The sequence below is a fragment of the Miniopterus natalensis genome, chromosome 11 (genome assembly GCF_054644295.1).
Source record: "Miniopterus natalensis isolate mMinNat1 chromosome 11, mMinNat1.hap1, whole genome shotgun sequence".
Taxonomy (NCBI): Eukaryota; Metazoa; Chordata; class Mammalia; order Chiroptera; family Miniopteridae; genus Miniopterus; species Miniopterus natalensis.
In genome coordinates, this window is record NC_142091.1 from 41906063 (window position 1) to 41922714 (window position 16652).

Consider the following 16652-nt stretch of genomic DNA (forward strand, 5'->3'; position numbering starts at 1 on the left):
ACATTATAAGGTGATTTTGATTATCAAACAATATAAATATAAGCCTTTGTAAAAGATGAAAACCTTAAAATTATAATATCATCAGTAAATTCATTATTATCCTTAAACTCAAAGAATTATTGCTTTGCTCCCTCCCTCCCTTTTAACTCCCTCTAATGAGCATATAGAGAAAATATGAACAATAAGACATTCTAAAACCACCAATGTTTTACCATATTTTAAAAAAAAATTCTCAAAATTCGTTCCCTAATCTGCTTGGTTCTGACCCCATAGATTACAGGATTGAGGGCTGGTGGAACAACCACGTATAGATTGGCTAAGAGAATGTGGATATATAGGGGAATATTGTGGCCAAAGCGGTGTGTCAAGAAAGAGAAAAAGGCAGGTGTGAAAAAGGCTAAGATAACACCAATGTGGGACCCACAGGTGTTGAGGGCTTTGAGTCGGGCCTCCCAGGAAGGCAGGCAAAAGACTGCATAGAGGATCCTCGCATAGGAGAAAATAATGAGGAGCACATCCAATAATAAGAGAGAAATGTTGCCAAGGCCAAACATTATATTCACTTTGATGCTGGCACAGGCCAGACGGGCAATGCCCATGTGCTCGCAGTAGGTATGAGGGATGACATGATGCTCACAGAAGGGCAGCCTCAGGAGGAGAAACACCAGCGGGACCACCATGTACAGGCTCCGCAGAATGGAAATACCTGCAATAATGCCGATAACCTTGCTGGTGAGGATCATGGTATACCGAAGGGGTTTACAGATGGCAACGTAGCGGTCAAAGGCCATGGCCACCAACACAATGCTCTCCATGACAGTGAAGAGGTGGATGAAGAACATCTGGGAAAGGCAGCTTTCGAAAGATATATTCCTGAGGTTGAACCAGAAAATCCCCAGCATTTTGGGGATGGTGGCTGTGGAGAGGCCCAGGTCGATGGAGTCCAACATGGCCAGGAAGTAGTACATGGGCTCATGGAGACTGCGCTCAGTCTGGATCACAAAGAGGAGAGCAGCATTTCCCAAGAGCGCAACAAGGTACACAAAGAGAAAGGGGAATCCAATCCAGACGTGCACTTTTTCCAGCCCTGGGATGCCCAGCAAAAGGAATGCAGAAGGATGGGACCAGGTGTCATTAGGCATAGACATCTTTTCTGCCACTGTTAGCTGCTGTGCATATAAGAGACAGCTATGGATTTCCCATTAGTGATTCCTGCTCCTTTTATTTATTTGTCCAGATTCCTGAAAAAACACTAAAGAACATTTTAATCTCCTTTTGTTCCTATTCAGAAAGGCGGTTAACTAATGATTTTCATCACCAACGCTGTTATAAACTTCAAAACTGCTGAGGAACTAAACCTTAAATGTTCTGATCACAAAAAAAGAAATGACAATTATGTGATGTGATAGAAATGATAGCTAAAACTATGGTGGGAATCATAGTGTGATATAGAAATTTATCAAATCAACATGTTCTACGCTTTGAACTTACCTAATGTGATGGGCCAGTTATATTTCAAGTCTTTAAAAAAGGAAAGGAGCCCTCTTTGGGTGCTCAGTTGGTTGGGGCATCGTCCATACAACAAAAAAATTACGGGTTCGATTCCTGGTCAGATCACAGGTTGCAGTTTCAGTCCCTGGTCGGGGCACGAATGGGAGGCAACTGATCCATGTCTCTCTCTCACATCGATGTTTCTCTCTCTCTCTCTCAAATAAGTAAACATATCCTCAGGTGAGGATTTAAAAATTTTTTATTTTAAAGGATGAGAGATTAAATAAACTGTTCATATTCTACTTGCCTCTCCTGAGCATCATATGGCATAGGAATAAAACCAGCCTGGCATGCTACCACTTTTCCTAATTTTTTTTAAAAAGTCTGATATAAAGAAGAGAAGGCAGAAGAATATCCTCTACATAATGGAAATTTAAACTCTGGAAGACAGCCAGAAAAAAAATGGAAAGAATAAATTCCAGAGTCTGTGTATCTGAGAGTATTCCACATATTTTTGCTTAATGTTCAAAAAGATTTCTCTGGTATTAGTAATCTGAACTATTCCCCTATCAGGAAACCTAAAAACCCCAAAATGTAGAGTGCAGATTACTGTGTGCATGTGTGTGTGTACGTGTTTGTGCATTTTTATATGTGTCTCTGAATACTAGATGGTCTGGTCCTCACAGAAGAATAAACAGTTTATCTTTGTTTATTCATATGCCTGAAAAAATATTCTGCCACATAAAGTTCTCAACTTTAAAAGCTTAAAAATAGATGTATTGACTAAGAAGAGACAGGACAGCAAGCAATTTCAATGTCATATTTTATAAAATAAACAACTTCGTTCATGTCATGGTTTCTGGAAAAAAATTACCCATCAGATTTAGGAAAATGGATAAAAACAAGAAGATACTTGACAAAGAATATTTTGCAGTTATGATGAAATATGAATTGAGAGATTACTTTAATCTAGACAAGCCTATCATTTAGAGAGTGCATAAGTAATCACATCCAATAAAGAAACTGTCCAGATATAAGTCAGCTGGCTGGGAAGGAAGACTAAATATGCTGGGCTAGGCAACTTTCAAGTACATCTTCACCTTCTATTCATGGGGAAATGGCAGAAGCATTTAGGATATCCTAAAATTTAGTTCCTACCGAGATTCTATTTTAGCTTCATGTCTTTATGGATGTCTTCCTGACAGTAACATAGGAGAAGGGATTATCAAGTGATTTTGTGTTATAGCACTCATCAGAACATGTGGAAATTCTGAGCTTACTCATAGTAAGTTAAACATTTGAAGCAAACAGGGAGAAATTAGTTTCTGTATAATTTATTTAAGAAAAACTAGTCATAAGAAAATGTGGAAGTGATTGAACATGATGTTTGCGATTGTGCAGAAAGCTTTGATTCAAATTTAAGAATAGTTAGATATTGGGGGAAATCAGAGTTGGGAGCCTTCCATCAGAGATAAATGCATCTGAAAGTAAATACATCCTACTTTAAACTCATGCCAAAGCAAATGACTTTCTAACTGGGCCCATTTGAAACCTATCAAGAGTAGCAAAAAGGAGAGATAATTTTGCAACTTGGAAAATTCTCTCAGGAAATATATATTGTGTATATGCCTCTGTGTGTGTGTGTGTGTGTGTGTGTGTGTGTGTGTGTGTGTGTAAACTTGGACTGCTAGGGTTGGAGAGGAGACAGCTAAAATTCTCAATTTTGTAATGTGAAAATATCAAAGATAGTATTTTGCCTTTCATTAGTGGAGAATATATAAGTTAACTGGAGAGGTGATTCCTCTATGTACCAGCATTGATTTGGTAATTTGAGTATAATTTTGAATAAAACTTGTCACATACCCTCAAGAAGATGACTGAATAATAAGGGAGATAAAATTCTAAAGATGAAATTTGAAAATTTTATTGCCTGTGCTATGTCAGAGGATGCACAGGATGTTGTAGGTGAAGAGGGGGGTTGAGAAAACTTCCAGGGAAGAGGTTAAGCTAATGCTAAGACTCACAGAATAATCCTTCAGCCAAAGACAAAAATAAATTTTATTCTAGATGGAGTGGAGAGCAAGGACAAAGTGAAAATAAAAGCACAGCAACCAGTAGAGACATAAAAAGGGATTCCATCATACTCTCATTGACCTTATCCAGAAATTCAGTAGACTGATGACCAGACTCTTGTCTAGTGTCCTGGTCACTCTTGTGGCTTCATACAGTGGAAATTTTTTAAATAAAATAGGGCTACATCCCAAGAAAATCAACTCATCCCATTTATTTCTGTGGATTTTCTAGGAGGGCTTGAAAATTGGGGCCTCCTTCCTTTCTGAGAGAACATTTATGAAGCAACCATCACTAATCATTCTATAGTGTATACTGACCTGTTAATTCAACATATATTCCTACATCTCCCCATCTCTGCTGGGTCCAAAATTAAGACTGAATCCCAGCCCCTCATTTGACCTCCGAACTCTTAAGTGTTGCATGGGATTATATCCAACTATCCAGCAGTCGTTTCCTCAATGTGCCATCTTCTTACTCTACCTTATTCCACCAGCCTCCACAAACCTCTATTACATGCCAAATACCCACATTCTCATTTCCAGTAACTGAAGATCATAAGGAGAAGACATAATATATATTTTCCCTCTCATCCTTGCTTAATCTGCAGTCTTGTGGCCATCCTGCCATCAGATGCTTCACCATCATAGCCCTAGGTCGTATTTTTCGTGTATTTGTTTTTGCTTCTTTTTTGTTGCTTTTAGAGAGAGTAAGGGGTGGAGAGAGAGAAGGAAACATTGACATAAGAAAGAAGCATCTATCAGTTGCCCCCCACCTCCGCCCAGCCCTGATTGGGGATCAAACCCACAACCTGGGTATGTGCCCTGACTGGGAATCGAACCCAGCACCTTTTGGTGTATAGGACAAAGCTCCAACCAACTGAGCCACAAAAGTCTATCCCTCAGGGTCATGCTTCATGATTCACTTATTCATGAATTTATCATTCAAAGCATTTATTAAATTACTTTACTATACCTAACACAGTTGTAGAAAATAGAGAAAACTAGTCCTTGCCCTTTTGCTATTCACATTTGTGCACCTGCACACAGTGTCAGAAACAATACCTACATTGATAGAGGATATATTGGTTCATCTCCTTCCATACTGGCTTTCACTCTTTGGTTTCGTGTGTGAGATTATGCATGGTCATAGCTATAAATACATGTAAGTAAAAGTGTAGCTTCAGGAGCTTAGGCATGTGCATTCTCTCTTCATCTTGTTTTCCTTATTTTCACGTTTCTTCCACCTCTCCCTACTGTATTTGTATAAGAATATACCCCTTTGCTATTTTTTATAATGTTACTTACCTTGGTTTCTAAGTCTCTAGAAAGCTCCCTCGCATTTTCTCGGGTCATGTAATTTATTATGTTGAATAAAAGGTGCTTATATTTTTCTTACAACCCCTCTTCCCCTGGGATGGGAACTTAAAGATACGGTCCCAGAGAACTGTCATTATTTAACCTACCTGGAGGCTCTCAGGAAATTCCCTCTCACAGGGTGCATCTTTATTTGACCTGACTCTAAACTCACTCACTGTGAACAGCCTTTTCCCTGGGCTATTAGTCAAAACAATCGATAGAAATTGTTTAACACCGCAGCTTCTTGAAGCTGGATAAGAGTTGGAGCTAACAAGAGACTGACCAAAAAACTTAAAGGCAAAATTGGGGAATGATTTGACTACAGAGAGTATTTCAAAGCTCGGAAATATTCCTAAACTAGAAAGCCACACATGTAAATGACTATGCATGGGCCCAGTGAAGACCTGAGAAATCCCTAATCTGTCACCTCTGGCTGACTTTGAGGTAATAATATTAAAATACAGAATGTGGCTCATTCTACTAGAAAACATGGTTAATTCAAAAAGTCATTTCACACACACACAGTTGAGGTTGTTTTTATGTTGCAGAATGTACATATTTTTAATAAGAAAAAAGTATACCTATGAATATACACAAAAATTCTCAACAAAATACTAGCAAACCAAATCCAATAACATATTAAAAAGAATATACACCATGACCAAGTGTGATTTATCCCAGGAAACAAGATTTGTTCAAGATAAGAGAATCAATGGATGCATTATACAACATTAATAAAATGAAGGGGAAAACACACATGATGATAAACAAACAAACAAAAAAAACTGATTGACAAAATCTAGCACCACTTTAGGATAAAATACTCAACAAACTAGGAATATAAGAAAACTTCTATAACATGATTAAGGGCATTTATGGATTAAAAACTACAGCTCATATCATATTCAGTGGTAAGACTGAAAACTTTCTTCCTAAGATCACAGACAGGTAAAGATGTCTGCTCTCACTTTGCTATTTAACATTGTATTGGAAGTTCTAGCCAGAGCAATTAGGCAAGAAAAAGTCATTCAAATTAGTAAAGAAAAAGTAAACTATCTCTGTTTGTGGACGGCACATACTTATTCATAGAAAATTATAAAGAAGCCACAAAAAATCTATTAGAGCTAATAAACAACTTCAATAAAATTGTTTATTACACAATATAAGATCAACATATAGAAATTAGTTGTATTTCTCTATACTAGCAATAATCAATCTGAAAAGGAAATTGAGAAAACAATTTTATTTACAACTGCATCAAAAATAATAAAATATTTGGGAATAAAATTAACCAAGGAAGTGCAAAATGTGTACATTAAAAGCTACAAAACATTGCTGAAGGAATTTTTAAAAGGTTTAAATAAATGGAAAGCCATTCTATGTTCATGGGTTAGAAGACTTAATGCTATTGGCAACACTTTCCAAAGTGACCTATATACTCAAATGCAGTCCTTATCAAAATTCCAATTTCCTTTTCTGCAAAAAGGGAAAAGCTGATTTGAAAATTCATATGGAATTAACAAGAGGCCCTGGATAACCAAGACAATCTTGAAACTGAAAAACAAAGTTGAAAGACTAGCATTTCCTTATTTCAAAACTTATTACAAAGCAACAGTGTTCAAAAAAGGTGTACAGGCATAACAATAAACTTTCAGCTGAATGGGGTAAGATTGTGGCTTGAGATATCAATACACATGTTTATGGTCAATTGATTTTTTTAAATTCATTTATCTTTATTGTTGAAAGTATTATAGGTGTCCTATTTTTCCCCCCAATTGACCCCCTCCACCTCACTCCCACCCCCTCCCCAGGCTTTCACCTCATTATTGATTGTGTCCATGGGTTAAGCATATATGCATATAACTTCTTTGGTTAATCTCTTCCCACCCTCCACCCCTCTTTCCCTTCCCTCTGGGATATGACCATCTATTGCATGTGTCAATGTCTCTGGATCCACTTAGTTTGTCAGATTCTTTTGTTCATTAGCTTCTTCTTAAAGAAGACCCTTCAACATTTCCTATAGTGCTGGTCTGGTGGTGATGAACTCCTTTAGCTTTTCCTTGTCTGAGATGCTCTTTATCTGACCTTCAATTCTGAATGATCGCTTTGCTGGATAGAGTAACCTTGGTTGCAGTTCCATGTTTTTCATCACTTTGAATATTTCCTGCCACTCCCTTCTGGCCTGCAAAGTTTCTGTTGAGCAATCAGCTGACAGTTGTATGGGTGCTCCCTTGTAGGTAACTGCTTTTCTCTTGCTGCTTTTAAGATTCTCTCTTTGTCTTTAACCTTTGGCATTTTAATTATGATGTGTCTTGGTGTGGGCCTCTTTGGGTTCCTTTTGTTTGGAACCCTCTGTGCTTCCTGGACTTGGAAGTCTATTTCTTTCCCCAGGTAGGGGAAGTTTTCTATAATTATTTCAAATAGGCTTTCAATTTCTTGCTCTATCTCTTCCCCTTCTGGGAAGAGATAATACGAATGTTGGGCCTCTTGAAGTTGTCCCAGAGTCTCCTTATACTATCTTCATATTTCTGGATTCTTTTTTCTTTTTGCTCTTCTGATTGGATGTGTTTTGTTTCCTCATGTTCCAAATTGCTGATTTGATTCTCAGCATCCTCTACTCTACTCTTCATTCTCTGTAAATTATTCTTCATTTCAGTTCGTGTAGCCTTCATTTCTGACGTACTTTATTATGTCACCAATGGTCTCACTTGTTTTCTTAATAGTCTTACTAATATCCTTGAGCATCCTTATAACCGTAATTCTGAACTCTGTATCTAGTAGCTTGCTTGGTTCTATTTCGTTTAGTTCCTCTTCTGGAGATTTCTTCTGTTCTTTCCTTTGTGACATGTTTCTTTGCGTCCGCATTTTGGCTGCTTCCAGGTGTTTGTTTCTATGCATTAGGTAGAGCTGCTATGTCTCCTGGAATTTGTAGAGTGGCTTTGTGTAGTAGGTGTCCTGTAGGGTCCCGTGGCTCAGCCTCCCCAGTCACCTGAGCTGGGCCTTCTAGATGCTCCCCTGTGTGGGCTGTGTGCACTGTCCTGTTGTAGTTGAGCCTTGGTTGCTGTTGGCGTCCCTGGGAGGAACTGACCCCCAGGCCAATCAGCTGTGTGGACCAGCTGCAACTACAACCAAAGAGCTGCTGTGCTGGAGACACCCCTATGGAGCAGGATTTACTTCAGTGGAGCTTTGGTGTTCACCAAGTGCGCCCCTTGAGTGTCACTGGTGGATGTGGTAGGGTTGTAATCCAGCATGGTCGAGTCTGACCACCAGGTGCACTGTCTCTGGGGTCTCCCTAGAGGTGCAAAGTCAGCCTCTGCCAGTGCCTTGCCCAGGGCCACCCAGCCTGAGCCACACAGCAAACCGTAGTTGGCTGCTCCTTGTGCTGGGCTTGGAGGTGCCCAGGAGAGGCCAAGCTATGAGCCAGTGCAGCTGCCGCTAGTGCCAGGCCTGGGGCCACTTATCAAGCCGTATGGGGTCCGCTGCTGCTTGTTTGAGAGATTTTAGGAAAGTCCTAAGCATGAGGCTCGAGAAGCTACTTGCACAGAAAAGCCCCTGGCAATGGCCCGGATGAGCTGCAGGTGGGGACGGGCCAGGCCTCTGGGAGTCACGGGGCGGGGCCAAAGGTGGGAGTCTGGTGCTGGCGATTCAAATATGGCGCCTTCCTGCTCTTCTGTGTGAGATAAAGCCGCCCCTCCACCTCTTGCCCCAATTTTAGGCAGGTTAGTTCCTCCCCGAGTGTCCCAGGTCCTTTCCGGCTGCTGCCCGGCGCTGGGCTCAGAGGGAGCGTCTGAGTGAGTCCGTGCCGGGCCCTTTAAGAGGAGCTGCTGGGGCTCCCGCAGCCTCCGCGACCCTCAGCCACAGTCCCCGCTGGTTTCACAGCCCGGAGTTGTGGGGACGTCTCTTCCCGGCCTGGAGCCCTGGGCAGGGAGCCGGATGTGGGGCTGGGAGCCCTGCCTCCTCTTTCCTCCCCCCTCCCTCCTCCGGGAAACCTCTGCCGCCGAGATTCCCTCCCGGGCTTCAACCGCGGCGCCGGGTGTGGGCCTGTGGCCGCGTCTCTGTGATTCAGCCCGACCCGCCCGCGTCTCCGCCCCTCCTCCCGGTCTCGGCGCTTCTTCAGCTCTCCCGTTGAAGGGCTTCTGTTCAGGTAGATCTCAGGAGGCTCCGAGTGACGGTGGTTCTGTGTTTTAGTTGTAATTCTGATTCGGTTGCGGGAGGCGGCGGGTGCCCCGGTTACCTGCGCCCCATCTTGTTCTTCCTCCCTTGCCCTACCTCCTCATAGGCTCACAATCATAGTCAGTTGATTTTTTACAAGGGTGCCATGACCTTTTAATGGGGAAAAGAATAATATCCTTAAAATGGTGCTGGGACAATTGTATAGCCACATAAAAAGAATAAAATTGGAGCCTTAATTCATAGCACATACAAAAAATAACTCAAAATGGATCAAAGACCTAAATAAAATCACCGAAAAAATGAAACTCAGAATAAAACATAGGGGTAAGTCTTCATGGCTTCAAATTTGGCAATGATTTCTTATATTGGACAACAAAAGTAAAGCAATAAAAGAAAAATACATAAATTGAACTCTATCAGAATTAAAAACTTTTGTGAATCAAGTGACACTATCAAGAGAGTGTTAAGACAGAGAATGGGAGACAATTTGAAAATTATATGTCTGATTATAGTCACCAAAATAAAGAAATATTATAGTTTAACAAAGTAAAGACAGACATCTCAAAAAATGAACAAAGAATTGAATAGATATTTCTTTAAAGATGTACAAAAGGCTGTAATGCCCATGGAAGGATGGGACACTTAAGATCATTAGTTATTGGAGAAATGTAAGTCAAAAGTCAATTAGATGCTATTTGGCACCCACTAAGATGGTTTTAATTGAAAATAATAAAAAATAAACAGTGTTAGAGAGGTTGTGGAGAAATGGGGGCCCTCATATATTGCTGGTGGAAATGTAAATTGATGCAGCCACTGTGGAAAACACTTCTTCAAAAAGTTAAGTATAGAATTACCATGTGATCCAAAAATTCTGCTTCTTGGTGTATATACCTAAAGGAAATGAAAACAGATATTCAAACACATATTTTACAGGGATGTTCACAGCAGCACTATTGACAATAGCCAAAGTATGGAAACAACCCAAATGTCCACCAACTGACATATAAACAAAAATGATCTATCCTGACAATAAAATATTGATTGGCCATAAAAAGAAATGAAGTACTGATATATGCTATAACAAGAATACAACTAAAAAACATTATGCTAAGTGAAAGAAGCTAAGGGCAAAAGGCCACATATATGTGATTACATTTATATGAAATATTCAGAATAAATTCATAGAGGCTGAAATCAGGTTAGTGGTCTCCAGGGAGAATGAGGAGTCACTGCTTAATGAGTACTGGATTTCCTTTTGGAGTGATGAAAATATTATGAAACTAGATACTGGTGATAGTTGCACAATATTGTGAATGTACTAAATGCCATTGAATTGTAAACTTTAAAATAGTTAAAATGGTAACTTTTATGTTATGCATATTTTATCAGAATAGAAAATGTTGCTGTTTATATAAATGGGGAGTTAAATGGGTATAGAGTTTCAGTTTTCAAAAAATAAAAAAGTTCTGGAGATGGATGGTGGTTACAGATGCATAACAATATTAATGTACTTAATACTACTGAACTAACTGTACCCTTAAAAATGGTTAAGATAGTAAATTGTATGTTACGTGTATTCTACCAAAATAAAAAACTGAGAAAAAAATGAGAAAGGCAGAAACACTAAACCAAAGGGAAAAAATGTGCATGTTATGATCGCAGTACACACTGATATGAAAATACAAGAGTCATAGATGTCAGATCTAGCTGATTCATACAGAATACCATCACGGAGGACATGGTAACTGAGGCAGAGTTGAAGGAAAGTGGAAATGAGCAGTAGTTATTTCAGAAGTAGAGCTTTTGATCATCAAATACAGGGTAATGTTTTAAAGAGTCATGAATAGAATTAAAATTTTAAAGGGTTTTTTATTGTTGACGTCATTACAAATGTCCCCCATTTATGCCATCACCCCCTTATCCACTTCCAAGACTTTGACAATGGTGTTTGTACTTTATTATATAAAATCTGTTGTATGCAATGGAGAAATGGAGGTCATAGGAAGGAATTTAAGAGATGTGTCAGACTTGATTTGCAAAGATAAATGCTGATACGGTGGGGAGGATGTCCACCATGAGGGACTGACTAGAGACTAGGGAGTAAACTTCTCATTAATCAAAAAGAAATAATGAAAATGAGAACATATCAGATGGAACCAGAGTTTTTTTTTTTTGGACTTTAGACAACATTATCTTCTCTCTCATAACAACTCAAAATTGTCTGAACTTAGAAGATAAAAAATAAAAACTAGAAAAGAAAAGGAGATGAAGTATAAATTTTCAGTTATAAAATAAGTCATGGGGATGTGATTTACAGCATAATACAGTCAATAATATTGTAATAACTATGTATGGTGACAGATGATTACTAGACTTATTGTAATGATCACTTCATAAGGTATATAAATGGTGAATCACTATGTCATACACATGAAACTAATATAATATTGTATGTCAACTATAATCAAAAATAAATGTTTAAAAATTGATTGTCTAATGTATTCAATTGTCCCTCAGTCTTTTTCTGTCTATACTCAGGAAAACCATGATCTATTGCATGTCCTGATACTAACAGGTCTCCATCATCATGCAGGAAGGGAGACTAAGAAAACTCTAGACCTTGAGCTCTACCTGGATTGTTTTCTCACGAGAATGTGGAGTTTTCTTCACCTTCTGCCAGAAGAGCTAGAACACAGGAAAGCGCTCCTCCAAAGACACTATCTGTTTATCATTAATTATAGATTGGAAAGGATAATCTTGCTGGGTTGGAAGAAAAATGATACTATTATCTACAGGTATAAACACTCAAAAAATGGAGTTGCTGCCCCAGAGTCTAATGTGTCCATTTCAGGGGTCTTCATCTTTTGAAACTATAGTTGTAACGATGCTCAACTGCATCAGGATTTACTTATTTATAATAAACAAAGCAAAAGAGTTGCTAAGGACAGCTTCCTAAGAAGTCACACTTTGAAGTTTCATAGGATGGACTTAAAACTTGTATGGCTTCTGAAGAGGAGAGAATCAATATCATCCCCCATACAGGTCTCTTTCCCTTCAGGATATTTCCCTTCCTAATAGCTCATGAGACATCTCTCCCGAGCTGCACAGTTATATCTGGTATGGTGACGTTTTTCTGCAGATGCACTAGGGAGGAACAAAGAGTTAGATGAACTTAATGACCCGTGATCCCATGTTTATGCCCAGAGAACTCTGAAGGCTAAGCTTGGGGATTTGGAAACATGCCTAGACTTAGGGATACTCTCACTTCACTATAAAGATGTTCTCCGTGTAACATGACAAACTTGGGACCCAGAAGCTTGAAGGGTCTCTGGTCACCATTTTTAAGCACCTGGGCTTACGTTGTGATATTACTCTAAGTGAGGACTGGGAGAAGAAATACTAGAAAGGTCAGGATGCATGGGCAGGGTAGATGAGATACTACAAAGAAGAGAAGTAAATGAGAATAGAAGGGACAGTAGCTCCCCATTCCCTTCTTAAAAACACACAGAGCATATGGGTTTGGAACAGACCTCAGCAGGTGAGCACAGTGATATACCGACAAGTAATATGCAGAATTTCTCTTTTCTCTCTCTCTTCTTCCTCCTCTCTCTCTGTCATACACACACACACACACACACACATAAATGAACACACACTTATACAAATCCTGATTCTATTCAACAGCTAAATTCTTAAAAATGGGGCACCATACGTTCAGATGGCAGTACTGGGATATTAAAATAAATATCCCCTGGTTCTTTGTCCCCCAACAGCAACATTTCTGTTAGACAATAGATAAATCCATAAATGAAATCCTGTCATGTTAGATGCTGCAGAGTTGTACAACATCCTAGGGACTCACAAAAATTAAAATAATTTTCTTTATTACTTTCAGGGATTGGAGAAGATTCATTCACAAAATTTTAATTTCAGTGTCACTTAAATTTGGGAGATATTTGATCATTCGTACCTGAAGGTAAACAAAAATTTAGGACACGGGTGTGATTTTTGTATGTTAATTGGTGTTATATGTTGTAATAAAGATGGACATAATTTAGCTGATAAGCCAAGGGTGATTTGCTGTAAGAACATCAGGGAATCTCAGAATAAACAGAAGTCTGAAGATATGGGATTAAAAACCAAGCCATCCCATAAGATTAGAAAGCATTAAAAAGAGTAAACTCCCTTATGTCACATGAATGTCTCAGATCCATGAGGCAAATCCCTACATTTATATTATATCAAAACATAAACAATGGTATAAATGGAATATTCTCATTTAGATTTAGGATTCTTTAACACCTTACTGCACTTTAAGAACCACTGAGTATAGTAATTTCCCAAAAGTAACAAAGTGGCCACGTGGAAAAGGAATGAAAGGAAATGCCAGAAAATGAAAGTATACCCTCCTTTTTGAAATATCCTCAGTCCCTTCAAATATCTCAGATAGTACAAAAAATAAAGCCATGGACAATGTTGCCTACAATGAAGCTTAAAACAATAACGTGCATTGAGAAAGCTGGTCAATTATTCTCTGGAAAAAAGAGAATCTCTAATGTTTATAAATTAATTGCTTCTGCCATTGTCTCCAGTGTACTGATTAGAGGCTTTCACATCTTTCCAGGACCTTGAAAAGATCTTAAAGAAAGTGAGATCCTACTCCTTAACAGGAATTCATTGACACTTGCTAAGAGAATGCCTTCTATCAATGATACACAGTTCCATCCCACTTTCTTTCTCTGTATTGTGTACCTGATCACCCGTGTGGGGAACATCACCCTTTTCTCTGTGATCAAGACTGAACACAGTCTCCACCAGCCCATGTTCTGCTTCCTGGCCATGTGTTCTATGATTGACCAGGGTCTCTCTACATCCACCATCCCCAAAATGCTGGGCATCTTCTGGTTCAACCTCCAAGAAATCAGCTTTGGGAATTGCCTAGCTCAGATGGTCTTTATCCACATGTTTGCAGGCATGAGGACAGTTCTACTGGTTGCCATGACTTATGACCACTTTGTTACCATCTGCAAGCCTCTCCATTACACAATGATCCTCACCAATAAAACCGTCAGTATCTTAGTCTCTGTTGTTGTTGGAAGAAATTTACTCCTTGTGACTCCATTTGTGTTTCTCATTCTGAGGCTGCCCTTCTGTGACATTACATCATCCTTTATATATACTGTGAGCACATAGGTCTTGTCAAGTTGGCCTGTTCATCTATCAAGGTCAACATTACTTACGGGCTAATGGTGATTCTAATATCATTGTAGATGTGATCCTGATTGCCTCTTCTTATGTACTTATCCTTTAAGCTGTTTTCTGCCTTCCCTCTCAGGAAGCCCGACTAAAGGCTCTCCATACCTGTGGTTCACATGTCTGTGTTATGCTGTGCTTTTACACACCAGCATTTTTTTTCTTTTATGACACACTGCTTTGGTCAGAACATTCCCCATTATATCCACATTCTTTTCGCTAATGTATATGCGGTTGTCCCACCTGCCTTTAATCCAGTCATCTATGGAGTCAGGACCAAGCAGATCCGAGAGTGAGTTGTAAAGATATTTGAACATAAATAATAGTCCTGTGTAAAGATTGGGAAAATATATTCACATACTACCCATATTTAATCTGAGCTCTGTCTTAAATTTTCTATTATATTGAATAACAATAGCCAAATTTTTCATTTTTATTGAAAGTGGTTTAGGGTTGACAGATAAAGCCAAACTACCTTTGCCGCCTACTCTACTCACCCACCCCCCACGTAACTGGACAAATGGAAAAGAAAGATATTCTACAGGCAGCAGTGTTTTGGGACTAGAATGACTGGTGGGAAAGGGTGCAAACTCTCCCCCTTTCTCCATATGGATTCTCTCGGTCAGTTTAGACCCTGAAGGAATAGTGACCTAATAATACATGGAATTTGGAAATGCTAGAGGCAAGATGACCTATATTGTTCTGAAAAGCCATGGCAATATAAGTAACAACAGTATTAGTAGCTTCTATTGTAGCAGGATAATTTGACAATAAAAAACATAAACATGTTTATGAAACTAAACAGAAAAGAAAAAATGCCTGAACACTAGAAAGAATCTTTATGTACAGTGATTGGAAAACAATCAAATATGTAATTAATTCTTTTCTACCCATTATCCTAAATCTTCATTAATAAATTATTATTTATCACATAGGTCCATGAGTTTTGTAATACATTTTTTTAGTCAAATGGTCAGTGACCTCACAAAACTTTTTATTCCAGGTTTTAGCACCTCTAGTGCATAACAACCAGTATCTCATTCTAGTATTAATTTTCATTTCCCTGATGACTAATAATGTTGATTGTGGTTTCAGAACTTAGTAGCCATTTTTAAACCTTCTGCGAAGTCTGTATTAGTCTTTCCCAATAACTACAAAATTAGCTACTTTGAGATATATTTGAGTGTAGTTTAAAGCCTTTGAGAAATTGGAGTTCAAAGATAAAACTGCCTATGACAAAGGTAAACAATAACACCAGTAAAATTATATATAATGCGTATGTACACACACATATGTATGTACACAAGTGCTTGTGTACACATCATATATTACGTATGGTATATTTTTATATAAAGTACAATTAAGTTTAAACAGAAGACTCTACAGAAAATAGGTATTGATTTAGCTTATATTCATTGAGCACCTAATTAGTGTGTTGTCTAACTCATGGCAGAAGCTTGGTAAATGTAGGTTGAATCAAGGGATGTTTGCTTGTCATATGAGCATTACTGACATCTAGTGGTGAAGCTAAATACATTTCTTGAATAAATAAGAGTCCTTTAGCCTGGCTAGAGTGGTTCAGTGGTGGAGCATCAATCCAGGATCCAGGAGATCACAGTTCAATCCTGGTTCAATTCCCAATCAGTGCGCATGCCCAGGTTGCAGGCTCTGTCCCCAGTGAGAGGTGTGCAGGAGGCAGCCAATCAATGATTCTCTCTCATCATTGGTGTTTCTATCTCTCTAACCTTCTCCCTCTTTCTGAAATCAATAAAAACATATATTTTAAAAAGAGTTGTTTATATGAGCAATCTAGTGAACTAAAAAGTAACTAGAGTGTTTCTATTCAAAATCCACACACAAAAAACAAATCTGTTTCAAATAAATAATAAAGATGATATCCATTTTAATAATAGCTTGGATCTATTTTCAAATGCTGCTATTTTAATTAAATGCATTATCTCAGTTAATTTGGAGAAAAAAACATATGAAGTGTGAATTGTCATTTTCATTACCCTTGTGAATCTCTAGAGGTAACATGAGCCTCCGAGAAGTTAAGGTGTGTATTCAACATCACTCAGCTATTGAACCACAGGAAGGAGATTTAAATTTAAGTTATCTGGAGAGGATTAAAGGTGTCGGCGGACTGAGTGGAAGCTACTCTGACATTCTCCCAGAACCAAACTATAATTACATCTAAAATATAGAAAAAACATCCTGAATAATCAACTGCAACTGAAGATGAGTTGGAGAGCAACCTCATAACCAAGGAGGAAAAGTGGAGACCATAGAGACTGGTAGGAAGTGTAG

General features: G+C 38.6%; 1 protein-coding gene and 1 pseudogene across 1 annotated transcript; one reads left to right on the forward strand and one right to left on the reverse strand.

The window, feature by feature from the left end:
* Positions 1 to 218: 218 nt before the first annotated feature.
* On the reverse strand, positions 219 to 8170 carry LOC107540486 (olfactory receptor 52E8). Its single transcript, XM_016217257.2, has 2 exons — positions 8148 to 8170; positions 219 to 1128 (listed from the first exon to the last, which is right to left on the reverse strand). Exons 1-2 carry the CDS (start codon positions 8168 to 8170, stop codon positions 219 to 221), a joined length of 933 nt encoding a protein of 310 aa, XP_016072743.2.
* A 5617-nt stretch (positions 8171 to 13787) lies between these two features.
* LOC107540469 (olfactory receptor 52E4-like) lies at positions 13788 to 14641 on the forward strand (annotated as a pseudogene).
* Positions 14642 to 16652: the final 2011 nt, after the last annotated feature.

Coding starts and splice junctions, on each gene's coding strand:
- LOC107540486 (XM_016217257.2), bottom strand. CDS start 8,170: ATGCTGGATTACAACCCTACCAC. Junction 1,129..8,147: donor CTGGATTACAACCCTACCAC/ATCCACCAGTGA, acceptor GCCTAATGACAC/CTGGTCCCATCCTTCTGCAT.